The sequence below is a fragment of the Tenrec ecaudatus genome, chromosome 4 (assembly GCF_050624435.1).
Source record: "Tenrec ecaudatus isolate mTenEca1 chromosome 4, mTenEca1.hap1, whole genome shotgun sequence".
Classification (NCBI taxonomy): Eukaryota; Metazoa; Chordata; class Mammalia; order Afrosoricida; family Tenrecidae; genus Tenrec; species Tenrec ecaudatus.
This window is the reverse complement of record NC_134533.1, coordinates 52140673-52167873: the sequence shown is the minus strand read 5'-3', so window position 1 is coordinate 52167873 and position 27201 is coordinate 52140673. Positions and strand designations below refer to the sequence as shown.

General features: G+C 56.3%; 2 protein-coding genes across 2 annotated transcripts; one reads left to right on the top strand and one right to left on the bottom strand.

Moving 5' to 3' along the window:
* The first annotated feature begins 524 nt into the window (after positions 1–524).
* Positions 525–5080, top strand: TMEM86A (transmembrane protein 86A). The gene is made up of 3 exons (XM_075548411.1): positions 525–658; positions 2655–2919; positions 3245–5080. Exons 1-3 carry the CDS (start codon positions 638–640, stop codon positions 3679–3681), a joined length of 723 nt encoding a protein of 240 aa, XP_075404526.1. The 5' UTR covers positions 525–637; the 3' UTR covers positions 3682–5080.
* Positions 5081–5627: 547 nt separating this feature from the next.
* On the bottom strand, positions 5628–25571 carry IGSF22 (immunoglobulin superfamily member 22). The gene is made up of 22 exons (XM_075547702.1): positions 25457–25571; positions 22373–22501; positions 22095–22231; positions 20331–20430; positions 20213–20252; positions 19894–20071; positions 19545–19658; positions 18855–19017; positions 17948–18220; positions 16419–16703; positions 15101–15225; positions 14868–15009; positions 14393–14689; positions 13092–13394; positions 12278–12451; positions 11988–12116; positions 10872–11168; positions 10389–10477; positions 9981–10173; positions 8627–8926; positions 7220–7549; positions 5628–5733 (listed from the first exon to the last, which is right to left on the bottom strand). The coding sequence occupies exons 1-22, from the start codon at positions 25569–25571 to the stop codon at positions 5663–5665; spliced, it is 3984 nt and encodes a 1327-aa protein (XP_075403817.1). The 3' UTR covers positions 5628–5662.
* Between the last annotated feature and the right edge of the window lie 1630 nt (positions 25572–27201).

Genomic DNA, 27201 nt, shown 5'->3' with positions numbered 1-27201 from the left:
GTGTTTTTGATCCTATGTTGGTGGATAAACTTGTGGTTTATCTGCGAACTTGGTCAGGGCCCCAGAGTAATTGTGATTCTAGGTTAGCACCTGCGTTAGGATTATGGAAACCTGTATGCACGTGTTTAAGGCTGGGTGTCTGCTGACCAGACGGTGGGTTGTTGTGTCCAATTGAACGAGTGTCTGGACACAGGGAAGGTTCGGTGTCTAATTTCAATTGTGTTTGTGCGCGCTGCACGATTCAAGGCTAACATGGAATCCGATTGCCTTTTGTCCCAGGTTTACAGAACGCGTGTAGCCAGGACAGGAATGTCTTTGTCTCTCGTCTTGGTCCCCAGCCTCTGAGACCGGGGTCACGGTCACGTTCCGGGATGTTTTGGCACGGCAGCTCGGGAGGCGGGGCCTCAGAGACCCGGCCTCCCTCCGGGACAAGCTTCACCGCCCGTTGGGCCCCGCCCCCCGGGGCTCCGGCCCGCGCATTGGCCGCGGCTCCCGTGACGTCACAGGCCCTCCGCAGCCAAAACCCCGGGCGCCGGGCGCACGGGAGGCATTGTCCATCACCTCCGCCGTTGTCATCTACTCTCCTCTTCACCTGGCCGCCGCAACAGCCCGGAGCCGGGTGCCAGCCGCCGCCGCCATGGTGTCCCCGCTCACTGTGGTGAGTGAGCGAGCGAGCCAGCGTTCAGCGCGGCCGGAGCCCGCCGGCCTGGGGACTGGGCTGCTGCGGACCGAGCCGCCGGGCCCGAGGAGGAGTGGGATCCCGCGGCGGCCGGCTGCTGGCTAGGCGCGCTGTCCGGGCCCCCGGGCCCCCGGGCCCCGCCGACCCGCGGCGCCCCTCCTCCGCTCGCCCCCCGCCCTCCCGTGGGAGGGAGGACAACAGTGGGCACGTGACTCGGAAGCGTGACTTTGTTGATCTCCCAGTGTCTGAGCCCGGTCGGCGGGGTCGCAGCCCAGCAGGGAGGGGCGCCGCGGTCGGAGCGTTCCCGGTGCCTGGGGTGGACCGCGGTGGGGACGTGGGGGAATGTGGGCGGCCGGGCGTAGACAGGTACCTCTTGGAGTAATCTGCATCAAAAGCTTTTCTCCCCTTCCCTGCCTCACAGACACGGCGGGGGCGGCAGGAGGGACGCTCCTGGTTGAGCAGAGCCTCTGCGTTTGATTACGGACTGGGGAGCGTGAGGGGGGGGGGGACGTTCTTTATTGAAATCTCTGCGCTTTCAGACTTTTCCCAACTCGAACCTTTGTGTCTTCTACCCACTTTGTTCTTTCGGTGCTCGGTTGTCAGTGCGCGGCAGTGGCTCCCAGTTTTCTCCTTCTAGGAAACAAGGCACCGAGAGGGAGGGGCGATGGGGAGCGCACCTTGGAGCTTCCGAGCGCCGGCAGGTGGCTGTGGGAGGGAGCCAGGGCTATGCATTGTCATCAGCCCCTTCCTCTCTGGCTCATCCATCCTTCTGTCCTGGCCAGCCTCCATGGCGGAATCTCCATGGGAAGGCACTTGGTCATCTGTTCTCTCTGTACTCGGTCTGCCCAGAAATGCAAGGACAGCGTTGAACCTTGGTGCCCCTTCCCAGCCCCTTCATCACAGTCTGATCAATCCCCAAGTATCTGGTGTGTTCCCAGAGTCCTGGCTGCTCAGCTCAAGCAGCTGGAGGTACCACCACTTTGGATTCAGTGCAGGTGTGGAGGGAACGCCAGCTGCCCCAACTCTGCCCTCAGAGGATCACAAATTCTCTAGTCCCAAGTGGTTCAGACTACCCGAGGGCCGCCCCTCCTCCAGTTTGCAGCATATCGGCAGTGACCTTAGAGGCAACCTTTAACTGCTCTCCTTAATCTCCCTGAGCCTGGGTCAGCTGCTCTAACTTCCCCCCTCAGTTCCCCTTCTCCTCCCAGCCTGTCTGCTGGCTCCAGATCAGATGCTGCATCAAGAACCCTCCCAGCTTCCTGCTTTTCATTGCCTTTTGTGTCTTGAGTTGCTCTGTTCACTGGGAAATGAGACTGAATGCCACCCCACCCCCCTTTAACCCGGACCTTTCGGTTTCTTCAGGGACAGTGGTCTTCTCATGTCAAGGCTTCATGTCTCTAGGCAGCACCCCATCTCCTCCTCGTCCCCGATGACTCCTTTAGGCTGGAGCAGTGGACAGGAGGATGTGGAGGTGGTTGGCAGGGCCCATCCTCACACATTCCTGGCATTCACCCAGTGTTGCCAGGTCCCTAAGCCTGTGCCCTGGCCTCACTGCTAAGAATCATGAGTTGGCCAGCCTTGGCATCCTGTGCTTTCCCGCTGACTCCATTCCATTCTCGACACCAGGGTGTCTAGCTGCTGGTAGTGGTGGTGGTGGCGAAGGGCTGGAGGGACCCTAGAAAGAGAAAAGGAAAAATATTGGACTTTGAGAGGGGGGCAGTCTTCCAAGCTCTGCTGCTCAGGAAGTGACCATTCCGGCTCACACCCAGGGCCATGAATGGAGAGCAGGAATACCGGAACCCTTCAGATAAACGGAGTTTCAGGGTGCAAATGGGCTTGTCCTTACTGGAGGGACAAGCTAGGCTGGGTTTCTCCGTACCCCACTTCCTTGTTGTGGGGCCGGCCTGTTTGGGTTGAGGTGGGTTGAGGTGGCTGGCTCTGAGTTCTCAGTGTGGCTCTGTCCTGTGTCCTCTAGGTGAAGAGTGAGGGACCCAAGCTGGTGCCGTTCTTCAAGGCCACCTGTGTGTATTTTGTGCTCTGGCTGCCCTCATCCAACCCAACGTGGTTCAGCGCCCTCATCAAGTGCCTGCCCATCTTCTGCCTCTGCCTCTTTCTTCTGGCACATGGCCTCGGCTTCCTGCAGACCCACCCCAGCGCCACCCGCATCTTTGTGGGGCTCATCTTCTCCGCTGTGGGCGACGCCTTCCTCATTTGGCAGGATCAGGGCTACTTTGTGCACGGTTAGTAGCCACAGTAAGTGCCTGAGGGAGGTCCTGGCGGTGGGCAGGGAGGGGGGAGCCCCAAAGATTTGGTGGAAGGGGTTTCTGAATCTGAAGCTCTCCGAGGTCATGGGCTCTGGGGGCCTTGACCCAGAGGATGATGTTTCAGGTCATCTGGTGGTCAGTTCCGGAGTTCCTGAGGGCTGTGGTGTGGGGGAGCTGTGTTTACTTTGATGGGTCCCCTCTTCCCCTGTTCCTCCTACACAGTCCTTAGGTTACCTATCCCAAGCCCCCTACCCAGTTCGCAACCTCACATTGCTGTTCTCCGGTTTCTTCTCACTCCCAGGCCTGCTGATGTTTGCTGTGACCCACATGTTCTACGCCTCGGCCTTCGGCATGAAGCCACTGGACCTGCGGAAGGGACTGGTGATAGCTGTGCTCTCGGGCTCGAGCTATGCCCTCCTCTACCCATGCCTTTCAGGCGCCTTCACCTACTTGGTGGGGGTCTATGTGGCTATTATCAGCTTCATGGGCTGGCGGGCTTTGGCCGGACTGCAGCTAATTGGGGCAGCCTGGCGCTGGACTAAGCTGGCAGCTGGCAGTGGTGCCTTGCTCTTTATCTTGTCCGACATGACCATCGCCCTCAACAAGTTCTGCTTCCCCGTGCCCCACTCCCGGGCTATCATCATGTCCACCTACTACGCCGCCCAGATGCTCATCACTCTGTCTGCTGTTGAGAGCCGGGAGCCGGTGGAAGCCTATGGACTGAGCAAGACCAACTAATGGGTGGGGGTTGGGGGGAGGCGGTTGGGCGGCTGGTCACCTCTCGTTCCTCCTGGGTCTGGGATTCAGGATCTAGGAGCCTGCAGGAGCTAGATCAGGATGGCTCCAGTACCAGCCTGGGTAGCAGGTACTGCCTGGCAAACAGACACATCTGAGGCGGTAAGTGAGAGGAAGGTCTCCCTGGCTGAACCAGTGGCCCAGCATAGTGCTGAGAGTTCAGAGGAGCCAGCCTAGTGCAAAGCCCTCCTGGAGGGTGCTGGTGCTCAGCTTCTTAGTCTCCCTCCCTCCCTCCCTACTATGGAGGACTCGGATTCCATCTCTTCTGCCAAGGACCAATTGCAGCCCTGGACTTGCCCTTCCCTGTCTCTGATCTGCCCAATTGAGGGACAGGAGAGGAATCTGTGCTGAGCCAACCCCAGGGCCAGGGGTGAAGCCCTTTTCACGGGTCCCTAGTTGGGAAGATTGGAGGAGGTTGGAGTCCCCCCTTCTCTCCTCTCTGCTTGTTACTTGAATAATCACAGTCTCTTAAGGGGTGGGGGAAGGTGCAGGGCTATGTCCAGGCAGGAGAGGGGATGAACCTTGGCTTGGGAGCTTGAGGCATCAATTCACATTGGTCCTACCTCTCACAGGCCAGCCAAGAGCTCAGGTCTCCTACTCCCACCCTTAGACTTCCCCTCACCCACCTATGAGGCTAGGGTGAACTATGCCAAAGGTAGAGGCGTGTGTGTGTGTGTGTGTGTGTGTGTGTGTGTGTGTGTGTGTGTGTGTGTATGTATGTATGTGTCCCAGCCTGTCTGTGTCTGCCATCTGTCTCCATCCTGCTGTCTGAGGGGGTGCTTGAGCCTAGCTCTGACAGCTTCCCTTCCACCCTCAGTGCTTTCATCCTTGCCCCTCATGCATGAGGAATGAGGAGAGGGGGCTCCAATGACACTCTGGTCACCGAGACCCAAGTCACATTCAATGCAAGGTGCGCAAGGGTGAGATAACTGATGCCACCCTCTACTGCCCGTGTGGAAAAATAAACACCGAGGGCCACAGCCGCCCTGCTAGCCTGACTGTGTGGCATGTGACTTGCCTTCAGAGGGGGTGGGGTTTGGTGCCAGGGGCCTTGGCTATCCTAACTGGGTGGCAGTCCCGGCCAGTGCAATTTGGTGCCAGGCTGGCTCACTGACTCTGGTTGGTGTGGAGTCGGTCTCACTTCCCTGGTCATGTGTATGGGTTACGATGTGGTTCAGGAGGTTGGGTCACTGTCCCGATTTGTCCTCATGCTCTCTTGATGACATGCCCGGTACCCCTGGCAACCCCTAATTGTCCACTGGCCTCCAATGCGGCCCTCCCTCCATGCTGCTCAAACCTATTGATTGCCTGCTCCAAAATAAGCCAGCTTCTCTTCCCCCTGGCTTTTGTCTCCTTGGATCCTAGGATCAACTGAGCAGATGGGAGCAATGGCACTGGGCTGGCAGATTCATGCTGCAGATGGGAAGACCTGGCAGAGCAGCGTGCCATCGCAGACCTGGGGTGGTGCTGGCTGACATTTTTAACAGGCAGAAGGGGAAGGGCCGAGAATGGCCCCTTAGTGGACACATGGCCCGGTTGGGAGGAGATTCAAGTCCTGGCAGAGGTTTTGGATAAATCATTGATTTTTCCAATGGGGGTTTTAACAGAGCTCCCCGGTAGGGGCTGGTAAAGAAATAAAGAGGGGAGGGGACTCAAAGCCCTTGTCTTTGTTTCAAGTCCAGTAACAGCTTACAGGCCCCTCTACCTGCGCCACCCCACACAAGCCCATTTCCCTGGTCCCTGCTGTATCCCACCCGCAGGAAGAGGCAGGTGCAGCTCAGTACTTTATTGACCCATCCGCTTTCCAGATGTTGACAGTGGTGAGCACCAGGGAGTACATTGGGCTTCCTGCCCTGGGTGGCACAGTGGGCAGGGCCCACAAACTCCCGTCCCAGCTGTCTCCTGGTGCTCCGCCAGGTGGGGCTCACATAAGGTGCTTGGACTTCTTTTGTAGACTCTCGGTGATTGAAGCCAGAATTGTCTTGTCATCTTTGTCTGAAAGAGCAGAGCCAGTATTAGTGTTGTTGCCGGTGGCACACCTGTCTAAGTGCTCAGCTACCAACTGAAAGGCTGGCAGTTTGAAGCCACCCAGCCATTCCACAAGAGAAAGACTGCCATGGGCTTCCAGAAAGATTACAGCCTAGAAAGCCCCATGGGGCAGTCTACACTTATCACAGGGGGCCAGCGTGAGTGTGAAACGCTCTCAACATGGAGGCCGGGGGCAGGGAAGCCTCTAAATGCATGCGCTTGTCCTTACTTCACGAGAGCCAGGATCTGGACCCTGTATCCTCTGCTGAGAGGACGCGAGTTCCCCGGGGTCACCTCTGGGGATGGGGTCAAGAGCTGCCATTGATTTACTCGGTGCTTAACTAACTGCAAGGCACCCTGCCAGGCATCCTCTTACACTTATCTCCTCGAGTCCCACAGCAACCGTAGGGAGCACATGACAAAAACAGGCTCCATGTGGTGACTGCTCCGAGATGCCCTGTGGTGGAACCAAGGCCCATGAGGCAAGGACACCTGGTCAGGGACCTGACTGGATGAAGCTTGGATCACTGACCCCTGCCCTCCCTGGCCTAGTTCTGTTATCCATTTAGTAGCCAGGCTGGCGGTGGCAGCAGCTCAGTGCCAGATGCTTAGCCAGGCCTCAGGAGCCTGGGCAGTAGGACCTGGCCCTTAGTCCAAGGAAAGGAGTCTCTCACTGGCTGAACCAAAGTCAGTAACCATGGAGACGACTACTGCGAGTTCGGGGAGGAGTGTGCACCTGACACTGGGGTGAAGGTGGCAGCAGGGGATGAGGCTTGCAAGTTGGGGTTTCATCATGGGGAACCTAGGGGAGAATTTCAGCCAGGGAGCAAGCAAGCTTTGCATTAGGAAAGTTCACTCTAGCTGAAGACAGTGGAGAGACTGGGGGCCCGTTGCCTCTGCCTCGCTTCCCTTCAGTCCACTCTGGCTGATTCTTTAAATCCCTGTCCCACGTCAAAACATCTGACAAAGTGTAAGCAGAGAAAAACTAGCCTTCTGACAGTACATCTAGGAACACTGGTGGCATGCCGTCAAAGCACTCAGCTGCTAAGGGAAAGGTGGGGCGGCCGGCAGCCTAACCCAGTGTTCTTTGGGAGAAACACCTGCCCCCTGTGAGGAAGACAGCCTGGCCGAAAGCTCTTGTCACCGGGGCTTGCTTTGAGTGGGAGTAACTCCCAGACGTTAAATAGCCACCGACTAGGCCCAGATACGACTCCCTCATCCAACCACAGCCTAGGAAGGGAAGGGGCCACGGAACCCGTGCTGCAGGGACTGGGCACAGGTAAGAAACAGCCCGGAGGAGGTGGGATATGAGATTGTGGCAAGAACTGGTCAGGCGAGGCCCCTCTGCTGGGCACCAGATCCACTACAAAGGGCTGCCAGCCACAGGAAGGGGCTTGCCCCTGGGTCCCACCCTGGCCATGTGTCCCTGAGGCGTGGAGTCGGGCCCCCTCACCGTAAACAGTGAGCTCGCAACTGCTGCGGTCCTTGCCCAGCTCATTCTCCACCAGCACGCTGTAGTTGCCGCTGTCCTTGAGTGTGCAGGTGGGGATGACCAGGGTGCAGACGCCGCTGGTGGAGTTGTACCAGAACTTGGAGTTAGCTGTGATGTTGACGTCCCCCTTGTAGAGGGTCACCGTGGGCCGCGGGTTCCCGAGGAAGGCGCAGGTCATGGTGCAGTCCTGGCCGCGCAGCACCGTGTGCGGCTTGAGCTGGATCAGGAAGCGCGGTGCATGGCGCCAGTCCTTCTGCTCATAGGGCTTCAGCTTGGTGCTCAAGTCTTCAACTGCGTGGGGGGGTGTCCCGTGAGCACCCAGCTGTAGCCACCTAGCCTCCCGCCCCTCCTCTGCCCCACTCTTTGAGCTTGGAGGGTACAGGGGCAGCACCAGCTCAGACGCAACCCCAGTGACACTGGGCAGAGTCCCAGGCACCATCAGCTCAGGGTTGAGGGCCCTAGAGCTGCACCCCTCCCCCAGGGCTCAGTGACCACACTGAAACTGGATTTTGAGCTTTCCAAGACCCTATCACCTTTTTTTGTTTTGTTTTGAAAAGCTTGTAGTCAGTTGACCCTATCACCTTTGACATGGTTCTAGCCACCAGCTACCCCCACCTGGGCATTCATAGCTGTTTACCTGGACCTTAAGCCATCACTGACATCATCCTAACCTCCAGCGTCTCCTCTGTGCCCCGAAATCCCTTCTGCGTTTCCCGTACCTTATCCCCATCAAATTCTCCTTCCAGAGCTGTCCCCCCTGGAGTCCCTACCTGGTCCTTATCCTTATTAGCCCCCACCCCAGTGTTCCACCCCTAAGGTTTTTCCATCCTCACCCTTCCTCAGAGGCGCCCCAAGGGTGCAACGATTAAGAAGTCGGCTGCCAACTCAAGGCCGGGCAGTTGAGCCCTCCAGCAGCTCCCAGGGAGGAAGGACTCCTGAGAAGATTCTACAGTTCGCTTCCATCGAGTCGGTACTGACTCTGAGCGACCCCATAGGACAGGGTAGAACTGCACCTGTGGGCTTCCTGGGAGACGAAGTGTTCATGGGAGCAGAAAGTCTGTCTTTCTCGAACGGAGAAGCTGGTGGTTCCCAACTGCCGACCTTGTGGATCATAGCCCAACCCATAACCACTCTGCCACCAGGGCGCCTCTGTGAAGAGGAAGCCCTGTGGGGCAGTTCTACTCCATCCTCCCTATGGGGCCTCCATAGCGCCGGACTGGCCAGCTTCTCACCCAGCTTCCCTGACATGAAGCTCCCACCTCAGTGGTTCTCATTGGATCTCATCTCTGCGTCCCCCTGCTGCCCATATTTCATCCCTGCCACCAGGGCTCCCAGAAGGAACCCGAACCTCCAAGTACCCCGACTCACTCTCATCCTTGTTGACAAGCCAGGTATCCTTGGAGTCGAGTGGGTCACTGTCACCGATTTCGTTTCGGGCCACTACTCGGAAGTAGTACTTGCGGCCTGGGAGTAGCCCGGTCACGGTGTACTTGTTGCTGAAGACCCGATCAGCAGCCGTGAACCAGGTGGCGGTGCTGGCATCCCGCTTCATGATGATGTAGTGGGCTTCGCCGTCCTCCTGCACATCGGGGCTGTGGTTCCACGTCAGAGTCACCGTGTTGGGGACCTCCTCGAACAGCTGCAGGTTGGTCGGTGGCCGGGGGGTATCTGGACCGGTGAGAAGGTCCATCAGCCACACTGAGGACACTGCCTAAAGTAGTGTGTCCTAACCGGTCCTGCTGGCCAAGCCATGTCTCTGCTCTGAGACTCGGGCCTCTGGATCATGGAGTCAGAACTCTCTGTGAACCGCAGGTCTGCACCACGGCCTTGTGCAGTGACTTGTGCGTCCTACCTCACTTGCAAAATGGGGCTCATGGCATTCCACATTTCTTAGGGAGGTTGGCTAAAGGGACTGGTGCAGGGTAACTGTGGCATGCACGTTGTTCATCACTTCCTTCCTTGGGGGGTTAGGGGTCTGTTAAAAAGCTGCTAGTCCTGGACACAGGGTGGGCTACAGGCTGAGTTGTTAACTGAAGGGACAGCAGTTGGAAACCACCAGCCACTCTCCTACTCCCAGGAAGAGTTCGTCTCAGAAACCCACAGCAGCAGTTCCGCTGTCCCATCTGGACACTCTGAGTCCGACTTGACTGGATGGCAGGGAGGTGTTTTGTTTTGTTTTTTCAGCCCCTGCTTCGCTAAGAAGTCACCCCCATTTTTATACACTTTGCTTCCTTCACCTGCCCTTGCTCATTCTCTGCTCTTCCTCTGCTGACCATATTCTGCACAAGATCCGACTGGAGGGAGCACCCCAGGGCTAAGGGTTAGGCCCTGGTTCCGTGTCTCCAGGGCTTCAGGAGCTTGAGAGAAGGCTGGGCAACAACCCCCTCCACCGCGACAGTGACTGACGAAGGCTTGCTTGGTGGTACCAAAGAAAAGTTGCCCATAGAACTGTTCATGGGCACAATCTCAGGGCCTTGATAATATGAATCACTCTGCATACGGAGGCCCACGTTTCTCATCGGCAGGAAAACTAAGGGCTCCCACACAATGACTCTATCTGCCCGTCTCCCTCCTGCCCTTTGGGAACCACAGGTGAATGCCGATATCTATCTCTGTGCTGAAGACCTAACTTTCTAGTGGGAGGGACCCGGGCAGCGTGGGGAGCTCTACTTAAGGAGGGTGAACGGGGGTGTCCCATGAAGCCCCCGACCAGGGTAGGTACCTGCCACACGCACGTGGATGTCATAGTGTGCCTCTCCAAACTCATTCTGGAGCAAGATGCGGTACACCCCTGAATCCGAGCGCTTGGTGCTGTTGATGAGGAACTGGGAGTGGTTTTTGCTCTTGGTGATGGCTTCCCGGCCTTTGGTAGGGATGCCATCTTTTTGCCAGATCACATTGGGTGGTGGAGAGCCCTGGAGAGGGGCAGGAAACGGGCCCCAGGGGTCACCCGGGTGGAATGTGGAGCCAGGCCCTCACCCATGTTGAGGAGCGGCCTGTCGGGCTCCATCGCCAAAGGCCAGGGGTGGGGTCGGGACAGAGAAGGAGGCTGACGGTGATGACAACACACAGGGAGCAGCCATGCTGGCGATATGAGGCCCACGGAGGCCAGGGTAAGGAAGTGACTCACAGAGAAGGCGGCGTGGATGCAGAGGGCTGTTCCCGCACGAACCACCATGTGACTCTTCAGCCGGGCACTGAGGTCAAACTTGGGGGCCGCTGAGACGAGGACAGAAAGGCAGCCTCAGCTTAAGCCTTTTACTTCCAAAGCTTTCCCCAACCTATCCTTCCTGCCGGACAACAGGCCATGCCGCGCGCAGCACAGCCCTGCAGCCCTGTGAGGCATGTGGATGTTTTCTCAGACTTTGCCTAAGTCCACTAAAGGAAGGTCCAGTGTTTGCTTTCAATACCGCTGACACCGAGTGGCTCACAATGGGCACTGTTGGGCACACAGTTTTGTTGTTTGGTTGCTGAGGAGCTAGGCTGACTCCTAGCTCTGTCCTGAAGTATGGATGACCATGTTTTGAACACAGCACTGTTTGATTCTTCAGTGTGAGGTGGGGCCACGGACATCCCCCTCCCCTCCCCCAGCCTTCTTTCTCCCTGCCCTCACCTGGAGGTGGCATGGCACGGACCCCCTCATCCAACTCCACAGGCTCTCCGACCCCAGCCTCGTTCACAGCCCGGATCCGGAAGAAGTATTTCTGCCTCTCCGTCAGGCCTCCCACCGTGTAGCAGGTGCCTGAGATGGGGATCTTGGTGCATTTGGACCACTCCTTGCTGTCTTCAGCCCGTATCTCCAGGATGTAGCCAGAGGGCGGGTCTCCCTCTGCAGGCTCCTTCCAGGCCAGGGAGATGCTGGAGTTGGAGGAATCTGACACATGTAGGCCCTGCACCAGCCCTGGGGGTTCTGGGGTGGTCGCAGAGAGCCAGTCAGTCCCTGGATACACCCTCTCTCAATCCCATGTTCACACCACACTCTGTGTCCAGGAACTCACTCCGTCTCTTCTCCCCTCAACTCCCAGGCAATAGTCTTCATATCTAGCACCCTTACAACCCCCAGAAATTCCATGAATCGACTCCACAATTTCCCCTTGAATTTAAAATCAATAAATCCTAACCATGGTCATCAAGTTACTTCCTACTCATTGTGGTCCAGCAAGACAGGGTAGAACTGCCTCAGGGGCTTCCAAGACTGGCCATGTTTACAGATGCTGACTGCTACAGCTTTCTCCCATGGAGGGCCTGGGGGGGTCTGAACCAGCAACTTTTTTTGCTAGCAGTCAAACACCATGGACCCCTGGGGCTCCTGCTTGAAAGATAATACCCTCCCTCTTCTACATGCCCCAGACACTCAGGCCCTCGATCTTCAAAACTTCGGCTTTTAAACCCAGCCCTCTGTTCACATTCACTCACATAAAGCACCGCCACCCTTATCTCCTAAACTCAAACCTCCCCCATCATCCACCCAACTTCCCTAATCTGTAAACACCCTCCGAGGCCTCAGGAATACTGGAAGCATCATCGAAACTCTTCCCATCCCTCCTCCTTGCTGCCCCCCAAGTCTCAGTCTTTGCATATTTGCTGACTGTGTCTTATAGGTGAATCTTGCCCCTCTATCAGCCCCCAGAGACCGTGTGAGCCCCCGCTCAGAGTGTCAGGGACACAGACCTCCCTTTGACCAAAAACTGGCTAATCCCAGGATGTGTGGAAGTCAGCCCATACGTACTGACGGGGTCCTTGGCCACCACCGAGGCGGATGGCTGACTGGGCTGTCCAGGGCCTGCTTTATTCACAGCTATGACACGGAATTCATATTCTGTGTCCTCCAGTAGCCCATCCACAGTGCACTTGGTGTCTGAAATGGGAAGGCAAGGGGTCATGGGGTCAGAGAAGGCCATTACAACACCCCAAGCGATGTGTGTGTGTGTGTGTGTGTGTATTCAGAGTACTGGAGTTACCTGAGCCATTCAGCCACCCTCTCTCCATCCCTGCTGGGCTTCTGTCCCAAGAACTCACCCTGGATGGGGTCCTTGTTGACTGGCACCCACAGGTTACTGCCTTTCTTTCTGCGCTCCACAATGTAGCCGAGCACGGGGGCCCCCCCATCCTGAGTGGGGCTGTTCCACGTGATGGTAATAGCCTCTTTGGTCACATCGGACACTTGGGGCTGCGAGGCCAGACCGGGTGGCTCTGTGGAGGGCAGAGGTTCAGAGGGGACATATGTAGACAGCTGCCTACTCTGTAGTGAACTCTGCCATCCTGACAGCCTTCAGAGAGTTCAAAGAGAACACTGCGTCAGTGAGTGTCTGGGCCCACCGCCAGATCCTCCAACTGACCTGAGGAGGAGCCCAGGCATCAGCATTTCCAAAACAAAGCAAACCAAGTGATTCTATGTGCAGCCAGAATGGAGACTCGCTGCCTTTAAACCATCCTCCTCACTGCCACAGTTATCTGTGTGTCATCCGACACGCCGAGATACGGAAGGGTGCTGTCGGTCATGGATTAGCAATAACAGCTCGATGGAGAAGTCTATTGAGGGGTTCTTTTGGGGAAGAAAAAAGCCCTAAACCAAATTAGAGTGGTAGGCTTCGGGGCGGGGGGGGGCTTCTGGAATGGAGACACAGCGGGGTGAGTCCTTGTAATGGTCAAGTTCTGGATGGCGGTGTGATCTGATGAGAAAAAAGTTGGGAATTCTGGCCCTCGGAAGGCTCAGCCTTAGCTCTGGGATTGGTCTCTTTTATGTGCTGACTAGAGAGATGAAGCCCTGGCATTCCCACTGACCCATCCTGACCCCGAGGTCACCCGCCGAGCACTGGACGATCTCACTGACCGATTGGATTTCCGGCAAATACTTCGTCCGTCTCCAGTGGGTCGCTCACACCTTCTGAGTTGACCGCCATGATCCGGAATTGGTATGCCTTTCCCTCTTCCACCTTGTTGGTGGAGAAGTTGGTGACTTTGCTGTCCACCTCGCCTATCTTAATCCAGGACTTCTTGCCGACCGCTCTTCGCTCCACTATGAATTGTGTCACAGGGCGCCCCCCGTTGTCCTTTGGGGCTTTCCACTTCATGTGCACACATGTCCCCGAGAGCTCCAGGAACTCCACCCGGCCCTGTGGAGGCTTGGGGTGGTCTGGGGAGAGACGACAGCTTCAGCATGGGGCCCAGGATTCGAGGGCCCCCCTTCCATGCACTGGAGAGGCAGCCCTGACTATGGCTTAGCTGGATTCCACCCTTCCTGGATCCCTCAGCCTTCCCTGTGTCCGTCGCTCCGCCTTTGAAGACTTGGCCCAGAGAACCTGACCCTTGCCTTCGCGGCTTCCCACCTGCCTAGGGATGGTAGTTTGGAGACCAGAGGGGCTCTTGCCTGGGTGGACACAGCTTCCCCTTCCAGACACAATCTCCTCTCTGATTGTCCAGAACTCTAGTACGTTCTGCTATCCCCGTTTACCTTAGATCAGTAGTTCTCAACCTTCCCAATGCCGCGACCCTTTCATACAGTTCCTCATGTGGTGGTGACCCCCAACCATAGAATTATTTTCGTTGCTACTTCATTACTGTAATTTTGCTACTGTTATGAATCGGGTGACCTCTGTGAAAGGGTTGTTCGACCCCCAAAGGGGTTGAGACCCACAGGTTGAGAACCACTGCCTTAGATTATTACATGCCTACCAGCCTCCTCTCTTTGCTCGAAGGGCTGCCGACACGACTACATCTCCGGGTCTGCACACTGAAGACCCAGGAGCAGCGCCCGGCCGTGCTGCTGGTTGCCCATATCTTCTCTCTCCATTAACTTGACGGAGATGCAAGTGCAGGAGGCGGTGATTACGTGTTTGTATACATGCTCGCATGCACACTGAATGTGTTCACTGAGCCCGGCTCCTCATCTCTTTCTTCACCTTCATGTTCACACTCGTCCCAGATCCCATACTCACTGAGCAACACACCTGACAAAGAGCCCCCAAAAGCAGTCTCCTGGTGGAGAGACTCAGCTCGCCCAAGGCCACTTAACTAAGAAGTGAGATTCTGGTGGCAAAACCATTTCCAACCCTCACTCCAAACTCGGTCCCCTCCTCTTTCCCAGGCCGGCCCTCCACCCCGCGGGCTGGGCAGCCTGGGCCCTGCCCTCACCGAGCACACTGAGATGCAGCGAGGCTGTGGCGGTGCCGTGGTCATTCTTGAGCCTGAGCAGGATGATCCCGCTGTCCTCGCGCACGCAGTGGGAGATGGTGAGCAGCGCCTGGTCCGCCCCGCGTTCCATGGTCACGCGTTCCTCCTCTGTCACTTCCACGCCGTCCTTGTACCACGTCACTTTGGGCAGCGGCTTTGCCCGGAAGGGCACTTTGATGTGTGCCGTGTGGCCCACCTTCACGGTCACGGGGTGCGCGGCCAGGGCCTCCAGCACCGATGGGTCGATGGTGGGGGGATCTGTGGGGGTGGGGGCAGGGAAGGCCAGCCCCACCCCGGGAGAGGGATAAGCTGGAGGGGATGGGGGATGGGCACGGCGCCCAGGCTCAGGGGTGACGCGGCGGGGCCCAGGGCTTGGGGGCGGGGCCAGCCTTGGCCCGGCTAGTCTGCGCTCGCGGCGCGCGGCGGGCGACCTTACCTGCAATGAACACCGAGGCTTCACTCTCGGCGCCCTTGGCCCGGAACGTGTACTTGCCCTCGTGCTCGGGGCCCATGTTGGGGAAGATGAGTTTGTGCACTGCGCCCTGTTTCACGACCTGAATGCCGGTGAAGTCCGTGATCTGGGGGCGAGGGAGGGCCAGGCTGGAGCACGGTGGGGGGCCGGGGTGACCCTGCCCTCTGTCAGCCCCGGTCCCGACCCCTGCCTCCGACCTCCTTGCCGTCCTTCAGCCACACGCCCTCCACCTTCTCGTCGTTCAGCACCACGCACAACTCGGCGGGGCTCCCCGTGGCCGCGTGCACGTCGGACAGGCCGCTCTTCACCGTGGCCAGACGCTCTGTGCAAAAGAAGGGCCCAGATGGGTCAGGGCGTCGGGGTGGGAGTGGCTTCTGAGAACAGGGGCAATGGTCTTGGGAATGGAGAGCACCGCACTGATGAAGATCCTGGAGGATCGGGGAAGTGCTTTGAAAATGGCCACTGAGTGGATGATCCCTTCAGGACCAGGGGTGTGAGGGGCGATACTGGGAGGGTAGAGGGTGAGTAGGTTGGAAAGAGGGAACCGATTACAGGGATCTACATGTGACCTCCTCCCTGGGGGACGGACAGCAGAAAAGGGGGTGAAGGGAGACGCGGGACAGGGCAAGATATGACAAAATAATAATTTATAAATTATCAAGGGCTCATGAGGGAGGGGGAGCGGGGAGGGAGGGGGAAAAAGAGGACTTGATGCAAAGGGCTTAAGTGGAGAGCAAATGCTTTGAAAATGATTAGGGCAAAGAATGTACAGATGTGCTTTATACAATTAATGTATTATGGATTGTGATAAGAGTTGTATGAGTCCCTAATAAAATGTAAAAAGAAAATGGCCACTGAGCTTGGGGGATGATCAGTAGGGGAGGGACGAAGGGACTGGGGCATGCAAGCAGTGACCAAGGGGCAGGTCAGTGAGGGGTGGGGTGGCGGGGGGAAGCCAGGGGCCTGGGGAAAGGGCCACCAGGAAGATGGGGATGAGAGGAGGGGTGGGGTGGACTTGGGGGGGGACTGGTCAGTGAAGGGCAGCGGTGCAGACTGATGTGGTGCTCAGTGGAAGGGGACTAGATGAGAGCATGCAGGTGGGTAGTGGATCTGGGGGTGTTTCCTGGTGGCTGTGGAAGTGTTTATGGCATGGCCAGGGTGTTGGGGAGTTCAGGGTGGTTAGGGCGAAGGGGTTTGGGACAGCCGGGATACTGGAAGCTGGTGACCATCTGGAAGTGAAGGCTGGTTGGAGTGAAGGGATCCGGGGTGACCAGGGTTGGATGATGTGGCTGGTGAGGCTGGTGCAGGTCTAGGAAGTAGCCATGTGCGGGCTGGGAGGTTGGCAATGGCTGGAATTTGGGAAACAGGAGTGTTTGGAGTGGGAGCTCAAGTGTGGTCACAGTCTGGGGGCATACTGAACGCGGCCAGTCATGGGGTAGATCTGTGCCCATGGTTGGGAAAGGCCCTGGCAAGGGATGGCCTGGGCAGTGGAGACTGGCCCAGGGGGGGATGTACCGTCCACGGTGACCATGGCAGTGCTGTAGTATTCTGTGGGGTCCCCGTCCTGCATGGCCACCACGGTGTACTCGCCGCCATCGCTGAGCTGGGCGTCCTCGATGATCAGCTCCGCCCGCTTGCCCTCGTGGTTCATACTGTACTTGTTGCCTCGCTCCAGCAGCTGCCCGTCCTTCTTCCAGCGCAGGGTCACGTCCTTGGACGTCAGCTCACACTCAAGGCACGCTCGGCTCCGCTCTTTCACCCGCACGTTTTTGAGGTTGCTCACAAACTTGATGGGGATACCTGAAGTCAGACAGGCAGGCAGACAGACAGACACTTGGGTCTAATGCCCTTTCCCCTGCAGCCCCATGCTGCTCCAGAAAACACAGGCACTTGTGAGATGGAATGTGCTTGTATATAACAGGTGACCCGTGGAGTCACCTGGAAGGGGGAGGCTCCGCTCTGGCCCTTACTTGCTAGTTGGCTTCAGGCAACCCGAGTACCCCTCCAAATCTTGGTCTCCTTAGAAGTAAGATAAGATAACCACTTTCACCCCTTCACACGGCTATAATCCATGTTACTGATGTCCCTACTGAAGGTCCACTGGGACCGCCCTTAGTACACATGTCTCTGTCCTCATACCTGGGCCTTGAGAGTGCTTCTTTATTTGGGGAAGGGCCTTGGCGGATGTGATGAAGCTAGAGATCTTGAGATGAGGAATCATCTCGGATGGTCTGAAAGGGCCCGGATGCAGTGACAAGTGTCTTAATGAGAGTGGGACTGAGGGAGATGACACAGATTTGGGAAGTTGAGAAGGCAGTGTGACCTTTATGGAGGCAGAGACTGGAATGGCGAGGCCACACCATCAGGAGTTCAAAGAGGCAAAGAATGGATTCTCTCCTCTGCAGTCCCCAGGGGGGAGTGATGCTGGGCTGGAGCACAGACCGCTGGCTTCCGGAACCGTGAGGGGACTGGTTTTTCTAGTGGCCAGCCACAGGGAACGAGGGCGGGCCCCCAGAGCCGGGTATTTGCATGGTTTGTCTCTCTGGTGCCTGTGTCTTTGTCCTGCTGGTTCCTCTACTGGGGGTCCTGTTGTTCTTTTTACTGAGCTTAGACAATTGCCCCACTTCTGTGTGCAGGTCACCCATGGGGCACATTCACGGTGTACCTACTCGCCCGCCATCAGGTGCACCTCCCCACCTGAGCCTTACTAGAATGTGAGCAGTCCAACGGGCCATAGTGTGCTAGAATATACGCCAGTAGAGCCATGAAGGCCAATGATTTCTTGAGCTATGATCTCCTAGCTGACAATAAGACCCTGCTGTGATTCCTTGCTTGAGAACCACGGTTTTCGACTCTTTCTGTATCTGCCTCTCTGCATGCGACTAGGAAGTAAAGGAGAGGAGGACCCTGTCTATCCACCCAACGCCCACCTCAGGGCATAGGGAGGAGGAGATGAGTGGGTGTCTGGATGGATGGATGACTGCCCGCATCGGGTTGCTATGGTGGGAAGCCCACCCCTTCAGCCGGTTGGCCCAACTACTCACGGTCAATGGTGAGCTGGGCCTTCTGTACCAGGCCCCCCACCTCGGCGGAGAACTCGCCCTTGTCGCTGAGTCTGGCATCCTTGATCTTCAGTGTGTGGGTCAGACCGTCCTCAGACACCAGGATTTCGTATTTGTCATCTCTCTTCAGTTCCTTCCCATTGAATTTCCACACAAAGTCGGGCACTTTTTTGGAGAGGCGAATCTCGAACACAGCTGTCTGGCGCTCCATCACCTTCATTGGCTGCATCTCTCCCAGGAACTTTAGTGGCTCATCTGCAGGTCGGGCAGGAGGGAAAGCCATTGTCCTGTGGACCCCTGGGTCCCACCCTCAAGAGCAGTAGGATGGTGAGGGCAGCATGGGGACTCAGGCGGGGGAAAGTACCCTTCCTTTCCTCCCACTTGTGATCCCTTCTCCCTCGCAGTCCTTTGCCGGGTTGTTTCCACGGCCTCCTCCCCAATCGTGTTCACTGCGACACTTCACATGTTCACCACAGAGTTAAGTGGGTGTAGATAGGCGCCGGCTATTGTTTTAGCCAGCCTGACACATTCCCTTCTTGAATACTCCTAGCGACCTTAGAGGAGTCTATTATTCTCCGCTTTACAAAGGGAACATGGCGTCAGAGAGACGGTAAGCCACTTGTCATGGACCACAAAGCTCCGAGGTAGCAGAAGCTTAGATCTGAACCCACGCAGCCTGGCTCCAGAATCCGTGCCCTTAAGCACTCTTCTCTCCTGCCTGTGGCGCTTAGGATCTCCAAGGTGTCTCTGCGGCACGCCCACGTTGCCTTCCCGTGGACTCCCATCCCCATGCGATCCTTTCTGACCTAGCCCCACAGTCTCCCATACCCGTGGGCCATCTCCTTGACCTCATCCCCCATGTGCACCCTTCTGATGCCCACATGCATACCCAGCACCGTGAGCTCTGCACTCATCCTCTTGTCGCCCACGGACAGGCTGTAGATGCCCGCGTCGTTCATATTCACGTTGGTAATGTAGAGCATGTACTTGGTGCCCATCTGCTTCACATCGTACTTGCCCAGGGAGTACTGGATCCTCAATGGCTCAGTACCCTGCCTCATGGGACAGGTAGGAATGCTGATAAGGGGATTTAGGAGAAGACCCAGAGCTCCCTGCTTCCCAGAGCTAAGGGAGCTGGGGGATCCCCCGTAAGCTTCACAGACACACCAAGAGACCCCTCAGTTGTATCTAGTCTCATCATCTGGCTCAGTGGAGTCTGGCATTCTTGCACACACACACCCCTCAAGCAATGTGCAGACATTTTTGAGGTGCTTTCTTTTAGAAGCCATGACCTTCAGTGACCTTGAGAATGAGCTAACCTAGCCCTTCCAGGTTCCAGATGAAACGTCTGTGATTTCTAGAGGGGCCGTGACTGTCTCAAATGACTCAGGCCCCGGCTTGGAAAACCAAGAATCGGACCCGGCAATGACTCGGCCTCTTCCAATCATAACAGGAGGCATTGGCTTGGTAGCGAAAAAGCAAAGCTGTGGCTGATGGGTCATGAGAAGGCCTGAGAAGGGAGGAGTGTAGAGGAGAAACGACACTGCCCACGTGGGTCCCCGGCCAGGTGTCACCTCACCTTGATCCATATCATTTTGACATTGGGGTCCTTCAGCTCCAAGATGCAGTCAAAGACTGCCGTGGTGTCAATCTTGGTCTCGATGTCCTCCAGGGGCTTGAGAATCCGGATGGCCTGAAAGGTGGATCATAACGCAGCTGAGGTCAGGGGCATCTGAAGCCTGCCCTAACTGAGCCCCTAGTCATGGAAGACCTCCAAGGACCTAGGGAGACAGCCTAGCAGGATCAGACAGTAGCCCCCTGTGGACCCAGGGGACGCTTCAGGGGCCGATGGGGATGACAGGGATGAGCAGGAAACTGTCGCCTGACCATGGGACAGTCTCGAGCCTCTGGCTCCCCGCCCCACTGACCTCCACCTCCACTTTCTTCTTCATCTCTTTGAGCTTCTTGAGCAGACCCCGGAAGTCCGTGAAACCGTACTCCATGCAGACCTTCTCAAAGTCTTTCTTGGGCACCTTCGACAAAATCTCCAGCATTTCTTTCTCACCCGTCACTTTCTTCTGCTTTTTCTTAGGAGGAGGGGGAGCCCTGGGAGGAGGGGGAGACCAGCATGGACTCAGAACCTCTCCTTGCATACCGGAATCTTGGAGAACCGTTCCCAACGCTGAGATGGCCCTCCTCCCTCAAGGGAGTCATGCACCCTGGGGGGAAGGGCCTCCCAGCCTTTACCTTTTCTTCAACATCTTTTTGAAATCCATTTTATCTTGACCTAACAACAGAAAGGGGTCAGTAGCAGACAGGGTCAATCTGGTCACTCAGGGGAGAGGGCAGGAGTGGGCGGGCTCACCCTCTGTCACCAACAGGGACACGGTGTAGATGGCATCCGCGTGATCGTTGCTGGCAATGCACTTGTAGTTGTCAGAGTCATCGGAGGTCAGTGGCTCTAGCTGGATCAGAAGTAGGACATTGGTGAGGGAGAGGGAGGGAGCCATTGGGGAGGGGGCATTCTGTGAGAGGGGGAAGGGAGCCAGGCGTGGGGTGTATGAGGGGAGGAGTGTAAAGCCTCTTAGGCAGTGAGTGGCTTTCAACCTTCCTCATGCCGAGACCCTTTCATACAGTTCCTCATGTTGTGGTGACCCCCCAACCATAACATTATTTTCGTTGCTACTTCATCACTGTCATTTTGCTCCTGTTATGAATCGGGCGACTCCTGTGAAAGGGTCCTTCAACCCCCAAAGGGGGTTGAGACCCACAAGTTGAAAACTGCTGCTCTACGGCTCGGATACACAGTGGGTGTGAGTCCACATGTGTTTGTAGACTGAGCCCGTTTCCCCAGTGGACGCTTCTTCGCTGTGAGCTCCGGGAAGGCAGGGGCTGACCTCTGTCAGAGTTACCCCTCTGCCTGCACTGCTGGCGCTGAGTGGAGGATGCCTTCGTTTAGCATGTGGAGCGGGCTTGGTAGAGTTCATGGGAAGGCAGTGGGCTTTTCCCATGGACCTTCGGAAGCCCTCTCCTAGCTTCCCCGTAGCAGGCGCGGACTGGGCTGGTCCTGAGGAGTCTGGTGAAGCAGGTAGGAGGCATACAGACTGCATGGATGAGGCCAGTAGGGGGTTCGGGGGCTGACAGTGTGTGCTGTGTGGCCGGTGAAAGGGTCTTTGGGAGTAGCAGAAACCAACCTCTCTCTGTGGGGGCAAGAGGGAAGCTTTTTGCCTTTCACAAGGAGATGCCAAGGGAAAGACCCATCGGGACAGGAATATTTCTAGGCCTTGCTCTCTCCCTGACCCGTCCAGCCTCCTCTCCAGAGGAACTGGGGCAGAGGTTGCAGCCCCGGCAGGCCCAGCTCTCAGCAAGTGGGGAGAAGCTGGTGAGACCTAGGCATGGCCAACTCTTAGCAAGGTTCTTCTGGGGTGCTCAGCTGAAGAGTGCAGGACCCCTGACCTTCATTTTAGTTCTGGGACCAGTCCCTCCCTCCCACCTGGCCCGGTCCGGTCCGCCTCTCGGTCCGCCTCTCTCAGCCTGGCTGCTCACCAAGGTCCTGCCCCCATCGAGCGAGCGGCTCCCTTTCCTGTCTTACTGACTCCTTCTCTCTCTGCCTTCAGTATCTTGGGCCTCGCAGTCTTGTCCCCAAGTTTGGTGATCCAGCTTCCTGGCACTCCCCAGCGGCAGACTCTGACTGGGTCTCTCTCATCTCATTCCCTTCTAGAGCAATGGACTTGGACATGTAACCATGAGTCACCAGGGCTCCATAAACTAGCTATATGGAGTACTTTAAGCTGATAGAGGAACACATTAGCTCGTGGTCATCTGAGTGGTGGGCGTCTATTATAATTTTCTGTATGTTTCATATCTATACATGCACATATTCATCATAACTTTACGAAAGAACGCTGCGGTGTCCCAGGCTTCAGAAGGCCTCCAACTAGTTTTGTAAGCCTGGCGATGGAAAGATGACATAAGGACCTCTGGCTGGAACCCCTGCTGGGCTGTGGGAGGTGGGTACCTTTGTTCCCAGAGCGCCCATCTCAGGTTGCTTTTGTGCTCTGGTCTATGAGAGCACAGGGGCTCCCATGGGTGCCTGCTCTGACTCCCCACCCCCACGCCCCCATCACACCTTCAGCACGTGCTCTTTGTTGATGCTGTCGTAGAAAATCTTGGCCGACTCCTTGATGGGGAGGCCGCTCTCCCTCTTCCAGGCGATGTTGGGTTTGGGGTTCCCCTTCACCTGGGCTCGGAACTCAGCTTTGTCCCCTGCAGTGGACACAGGACCCAAGCCTCATCTCCTACCGGCAGACTGAGTCCTCCCTTCCCCCTCCCAAGGACTTGGCTGGGTCCTGCCAGGCTCTGCCCAGGGAGCGGGGTGAGAGGCAGGGAGACTGGGGATCAGTGTACCTTCGGGGGAGGTGACCGGGTGGGGCTTCTCCACAAACTCAGGGACGCTCTGGCCTTCGGGGATGTCAGTGCTCCGGGTCACCAAACTAAAGAACTCCACCGTGCTTGAGGTTTTTCTGGTCACTTCCTCTGTGGGGGAGGGGAAGAGGTCATCTGGGATTGCAGAGGGTCACCTTTTCATAAGGGGATGGTGGAGCATGGGGACAAACAGGCATTGAAAGCCTAGATGAGGGTGGGGTGGAGGGGGGCGGGTTGGGACAGAATAGCCTTTGGTCCTGGGAGGGGCATTGGGAGCCCCTGGGTCACTGTGTGATGGCAAAGTTACAGCACCAGAGGGAGCCAATGTCATTTCCCCACTGTTCAAGGTCAATCCCTTAATTAGGCGAAGACCCACAGTTTTGCTTTGTTTTCTTTAGGGTCTTATTGTGTCTTCCTTGCCTCTCTTTTCAGGAGGTGAATCTTTTGGGGATTTTTCTTGGTCTCTTGGGCTTCTCTCCTGGAAGCCCTGGTACCCAGTTGCATTGAGACACACGGTCTACTGCAGAGTTCCTCGCTAAGCCTTCTGGCGGTTCCGTGGGTTGAGCACTCACTGCTGTTGGAATGGTGGCTCTGGGTGGGTGGGGATAGAACGTGCTCCTATTCCGGTGGGGCTGTCTGTGGGCATCTCTGTACTGGAAGTGCACGCCAGTGTGGTAACATAACTGCACATTAGGAAGACAGAACAGTACTGTGGCCCTTGCCCCCACGACAATAGATTATAGGAGCCCTGGGGTAGTTGTGGTTACCCATGAGGTTGCTAACTGCAAGGTCAGCAGTTTGAAACCACCAGCCGAGCCTCATGAGTCAGTCTTGAAGACTCGCAGGTTGCAGTCATGCCCTGTCCTACAGGCTTGCCCTGAGTCTGTGCAGTGATGATTGTGGAGCACAGACCATGGCGAATCTTGGCTAGTAGGTCATCAGTTATGAAAGGTGCCCTGTGGGCTCACTTGTCAAGCTGACGGACTCCACGCAGCTGCTCCTTGGGGGAAAAGACCTGTTGACCTGTCCCCAGAAAGTGCCCAGCCTGGAGAACCCCGTGGGGCCAGTCTGCTCTGCCCTGTGAATTGGAGTTGGCTTGACAGCCCCCAGTGAGAACAGTGTGGCTTCCTGAGCACTCTCCTTGTGTCAGGAATGGGGATAAGCACATCTGCTTCTACCAGATTCTCACAGTATCCCAGTTGTGGGGGGAGGTCAGATGCTCACAGGCTTCCTCCCTGAGGGCCATCAGTTGCCAGACTGCAGTGGGCCCCACTCCCTGCTGTTAAGGACAATGGACGCCTGCAGTCATCTATTTGGTTCCAGTAGGTGGGGTTTACACCCTACTGATGATGGTTCCGATGGAGACCCAGAGAATAGGTCAAAGTTAAGCCGCCATCCTAAACCTAGGATCCGCCCATCTTGTCACATGTATATCCCCAATCCCTCTTCCTATTGCGTATATGTCCCTAGACCACCCCTTCTCATTACTGTATTACCGATAGCACAGCCCCTTCCAGTGACATATGTCCTCACCTGTAATTAGGGGGCTTGCACGTCCCCAGAGAATATAAAAAGCCTGGGCTAGCATTAAATCTCTCGCTCTCTCCCTCCACGTGGACCATCGAGTGGGGCAGAGGTGAGCATGCTACTATGAATTGTGTATGACTCCATTTATTTCAATACTTCACTTCTATCTCTCATGCTCTCTATAACTTTACTATGATCTTTACTTATTATTGCTGTACAATTGCACCTACCGGACCCGTAATGATGTGTTAGGGGCTGGCTTCTCCTGACACCCAGTGAAGTAGGTAACTATTACCCCCACTTCTCTGCGGTGTTGGGGCAATGCAAGGTCTCGAAGCCCCCTTACTACCTTGAAATAGTGACCTGGGATCTCAAAGAGACTGCATCTGGCCTGCAGATGTCTGATTAGGGCCTCTGAAGTTTAAGCCAAGTCCATCCCTCCCTCTGAAAACTGGGAAGTGTCATGGGGCCATTACAGATGTCTGGAGTGTCTCAGCCTTGGATTGGTACCCCTCATGGTCACAAGCAGTGGGAGGGAAGAAGTGGCAGGCCTCTTGAGGTGGGCTGTCTCCTCCACTTCACTCAGGTCTGCTGCCCAATTGTCTGTTTCCTGCCCAACTCTGACTGCATCGGAGAACCCCACCCCCACCCCCACCCCCGTCGCCCCGCAGAGCTGGCAGGAACACCTGGTTGAGAAGTACTCCTGCCCCCCTCTGCCTCTCTGTGTACTAAGATGATTCTAATGTGTACCCAAGGTTGAGAATCACTGTTAGAAGCACTTGAATTTGAAACATCTGGTCTTGACTGTGGTCCTTTAGTCCTGGCTCTTCTGTTTGTTCTGACTCATGGACCAGGACCAGGAGGGGTTGGTGTGAGCAGAGTCTTCATCTGAACTTGACCTCTGTCCACAGAGGACTTTGAGAGACTGTCCCCCCCGGGATTTGAGGGAGGGGCCATGACTGTCCACAGATATCCAATATCCTGGCCCCTGGCCATTTGGCAATCTCTCTCCACGAGAGACAGGACAGAAACAGTTTGTTCTGCTGGGAGCCCATTAGTCGGCCTTCCCTTAAAACTGCCTTCTCCCCAGTTTGGTCCCCAAGGGCTGAAGGTCTGGGAGCTTAGGGCACTTGTTTAGGTCACTCATCCTTTCTTCCCATGCAATCTGGAGTCTCCTATCAACTAAAGCAGGATCCTTATTACTCATACGTAGGCAGTTAGGGTGGCAACCCCCCTACCTTACCCAGACCTGCCATTCTACCACCAGAGACACAGTTCCCCAGCCTCTGGCTCTGATATTTCTGAGCAATTAAGCCTTCATCCATCGCTCCCCCACACCCACGTGACTTGCTTCTTCCTAAACCATTTTCCTGGAGATCTAGTGTTCCTGTGACCCCCAGCCGGCTCAGACTGGAAGAAGGACCTTGTTAGCATCTCCTGTCCCGGAAAGCCCAGAGTTTCTAAGGCTGAGGCTACCCAGGCGGTGGATGTGGAGAAAGAAAGCTGCTCCGGCTGGCTCCCCCTCCCCACTTCACTTGCCTCCCATGATCTTGGTTGTCTGGGAGAAGGTCTGCACGTGGGTGGTGGAGCTAGAGCTGAACTCCATGGACATGTGCTCCTGCATCATCTGCTTGTGGTGAATGGTCGTCGTCATGGTGACAGCAGGCGTAGGCACTCACCTGTGAGGACCAGGGAGAGGATGAGGTCATGAAGGATGGGGAAGGAGTGGGTGGAAAGGCAGAGATGTTCGGGTCTGTGTGTGTGTGTGTGTGTGTGTGTGTGACACAAAGCGAGGTGGATGCCCGCAGGAGAATGGAGGTCATTTCACCTTGCCCTGTTCCTGGTAGAGTGCAAGGGAAATAAGCCTGTCACCCCACCAAGTAAGTAACTCCAAAGGACCCCAAGTTCTCGGGGGAAAGAAAACTAGGGCTTTGGCTTACTCACAGAGCCAAGTAAGGCCCAGAGGGACTGGAAGATACTTGGTGATAGCTACATGGAATGAGGGAGGGGGCAGCACCCCGGGTGTTTCACGGCGAGGACTGAAGTCAGGGACTTTCTGAACAAGTCATCCCCCAGAGGGCCTTGGCGGGAAGTGGAGGATCATCTTCCTGGACCTCAGGGACCCCTGGCATCCCGGAAGTACAAAGGCAGATGGAAACACACTTCTACAACGCTGCTTTCATTTGTAAAAGGATCTAGCCAGAGGGTTAGTGTGTATTTTACAGTTTTTAATTTATCGATTTTTTTTAAAGGAGCCTGACTGATCCTATCAGTTTGCGATCATCTGCCTATCTAAAGTTGGACACCCCCCCCCAGCAGCCCCCTGGTAGCACCACCTGGTGGGAATCTGCATCTGTGGGGGTTACAGGCAAGAAAGCCCCTGATCCCCCCCACCCCCCCGCCACCAGTTCGACTCTCTAACTTGATGGGGCTGCCGTGGTGTGTGGAATGGATCCCACCGCCACAGGGTTGTTTTGCTGGAAGTCCGTAACTCAATCACATAATTAATCCGTATGTATGTGAAGCGGCACCTTCTCTCCTGAACCCCTTTCCCTCCATGTCCCACCCCTCTCTCAGCTCACGGCCTCAGGCCTTTGGGAGGGCCTTCCAGTAAGTGAGGATCTGTATTTTTGTTCCTTCCTCTTTTCACAAACATGTAAGATTTAAAAGACAAAAACAAAAGACACACCTGGCTCTGCCTTTTAATTTCATCTTTCCATACTGGCTCACGGAAGTTAGTTTCCTCACCTGGGTGTGAACGGCCAGCCCCACCGCAGTTCAACACACGCACGCCCCATCAGCATTGATCCCCGCACGGCAGATTTACATGGTGCGCAGGAAGAAGCTGATGTCCCAGAGGAAGGAACCGGTCTGGCACCACTCAGCCCAGTACCCTTCCAGGGCACCCAGAGGCTTGCTTCTGAGATAGGCAGGGAGTTGGAGGGCTGTGATTCAACTTTACCTGTCCTTTTCCACCAGGATCACGTCTGCCTGTGGGCTTCTGGGTGCTCACTGAAGGGACGGGGGGTTTGAGTCTGCCCAGAGGCACCTCAGAAGACAGACCTGGCGATCCGCTGGTGAGAAATCAGCCGGTGAAGCTCCCTTCTCCCGTGGAGCACAGCTCTACTCGGACACACAAGGTCGCCAGGAGGCAGGATCAGTTTCATGGCAAATGGCTTGCAGTTTGTTCTTTTGGTTTGATGCCTGCTTCTACCCCTTTGGGTTCTAGACCTCTTACTCAGTCTTGCTCCTGCTTTCCACCCTCTGTGGCCCAACCCAAAGGG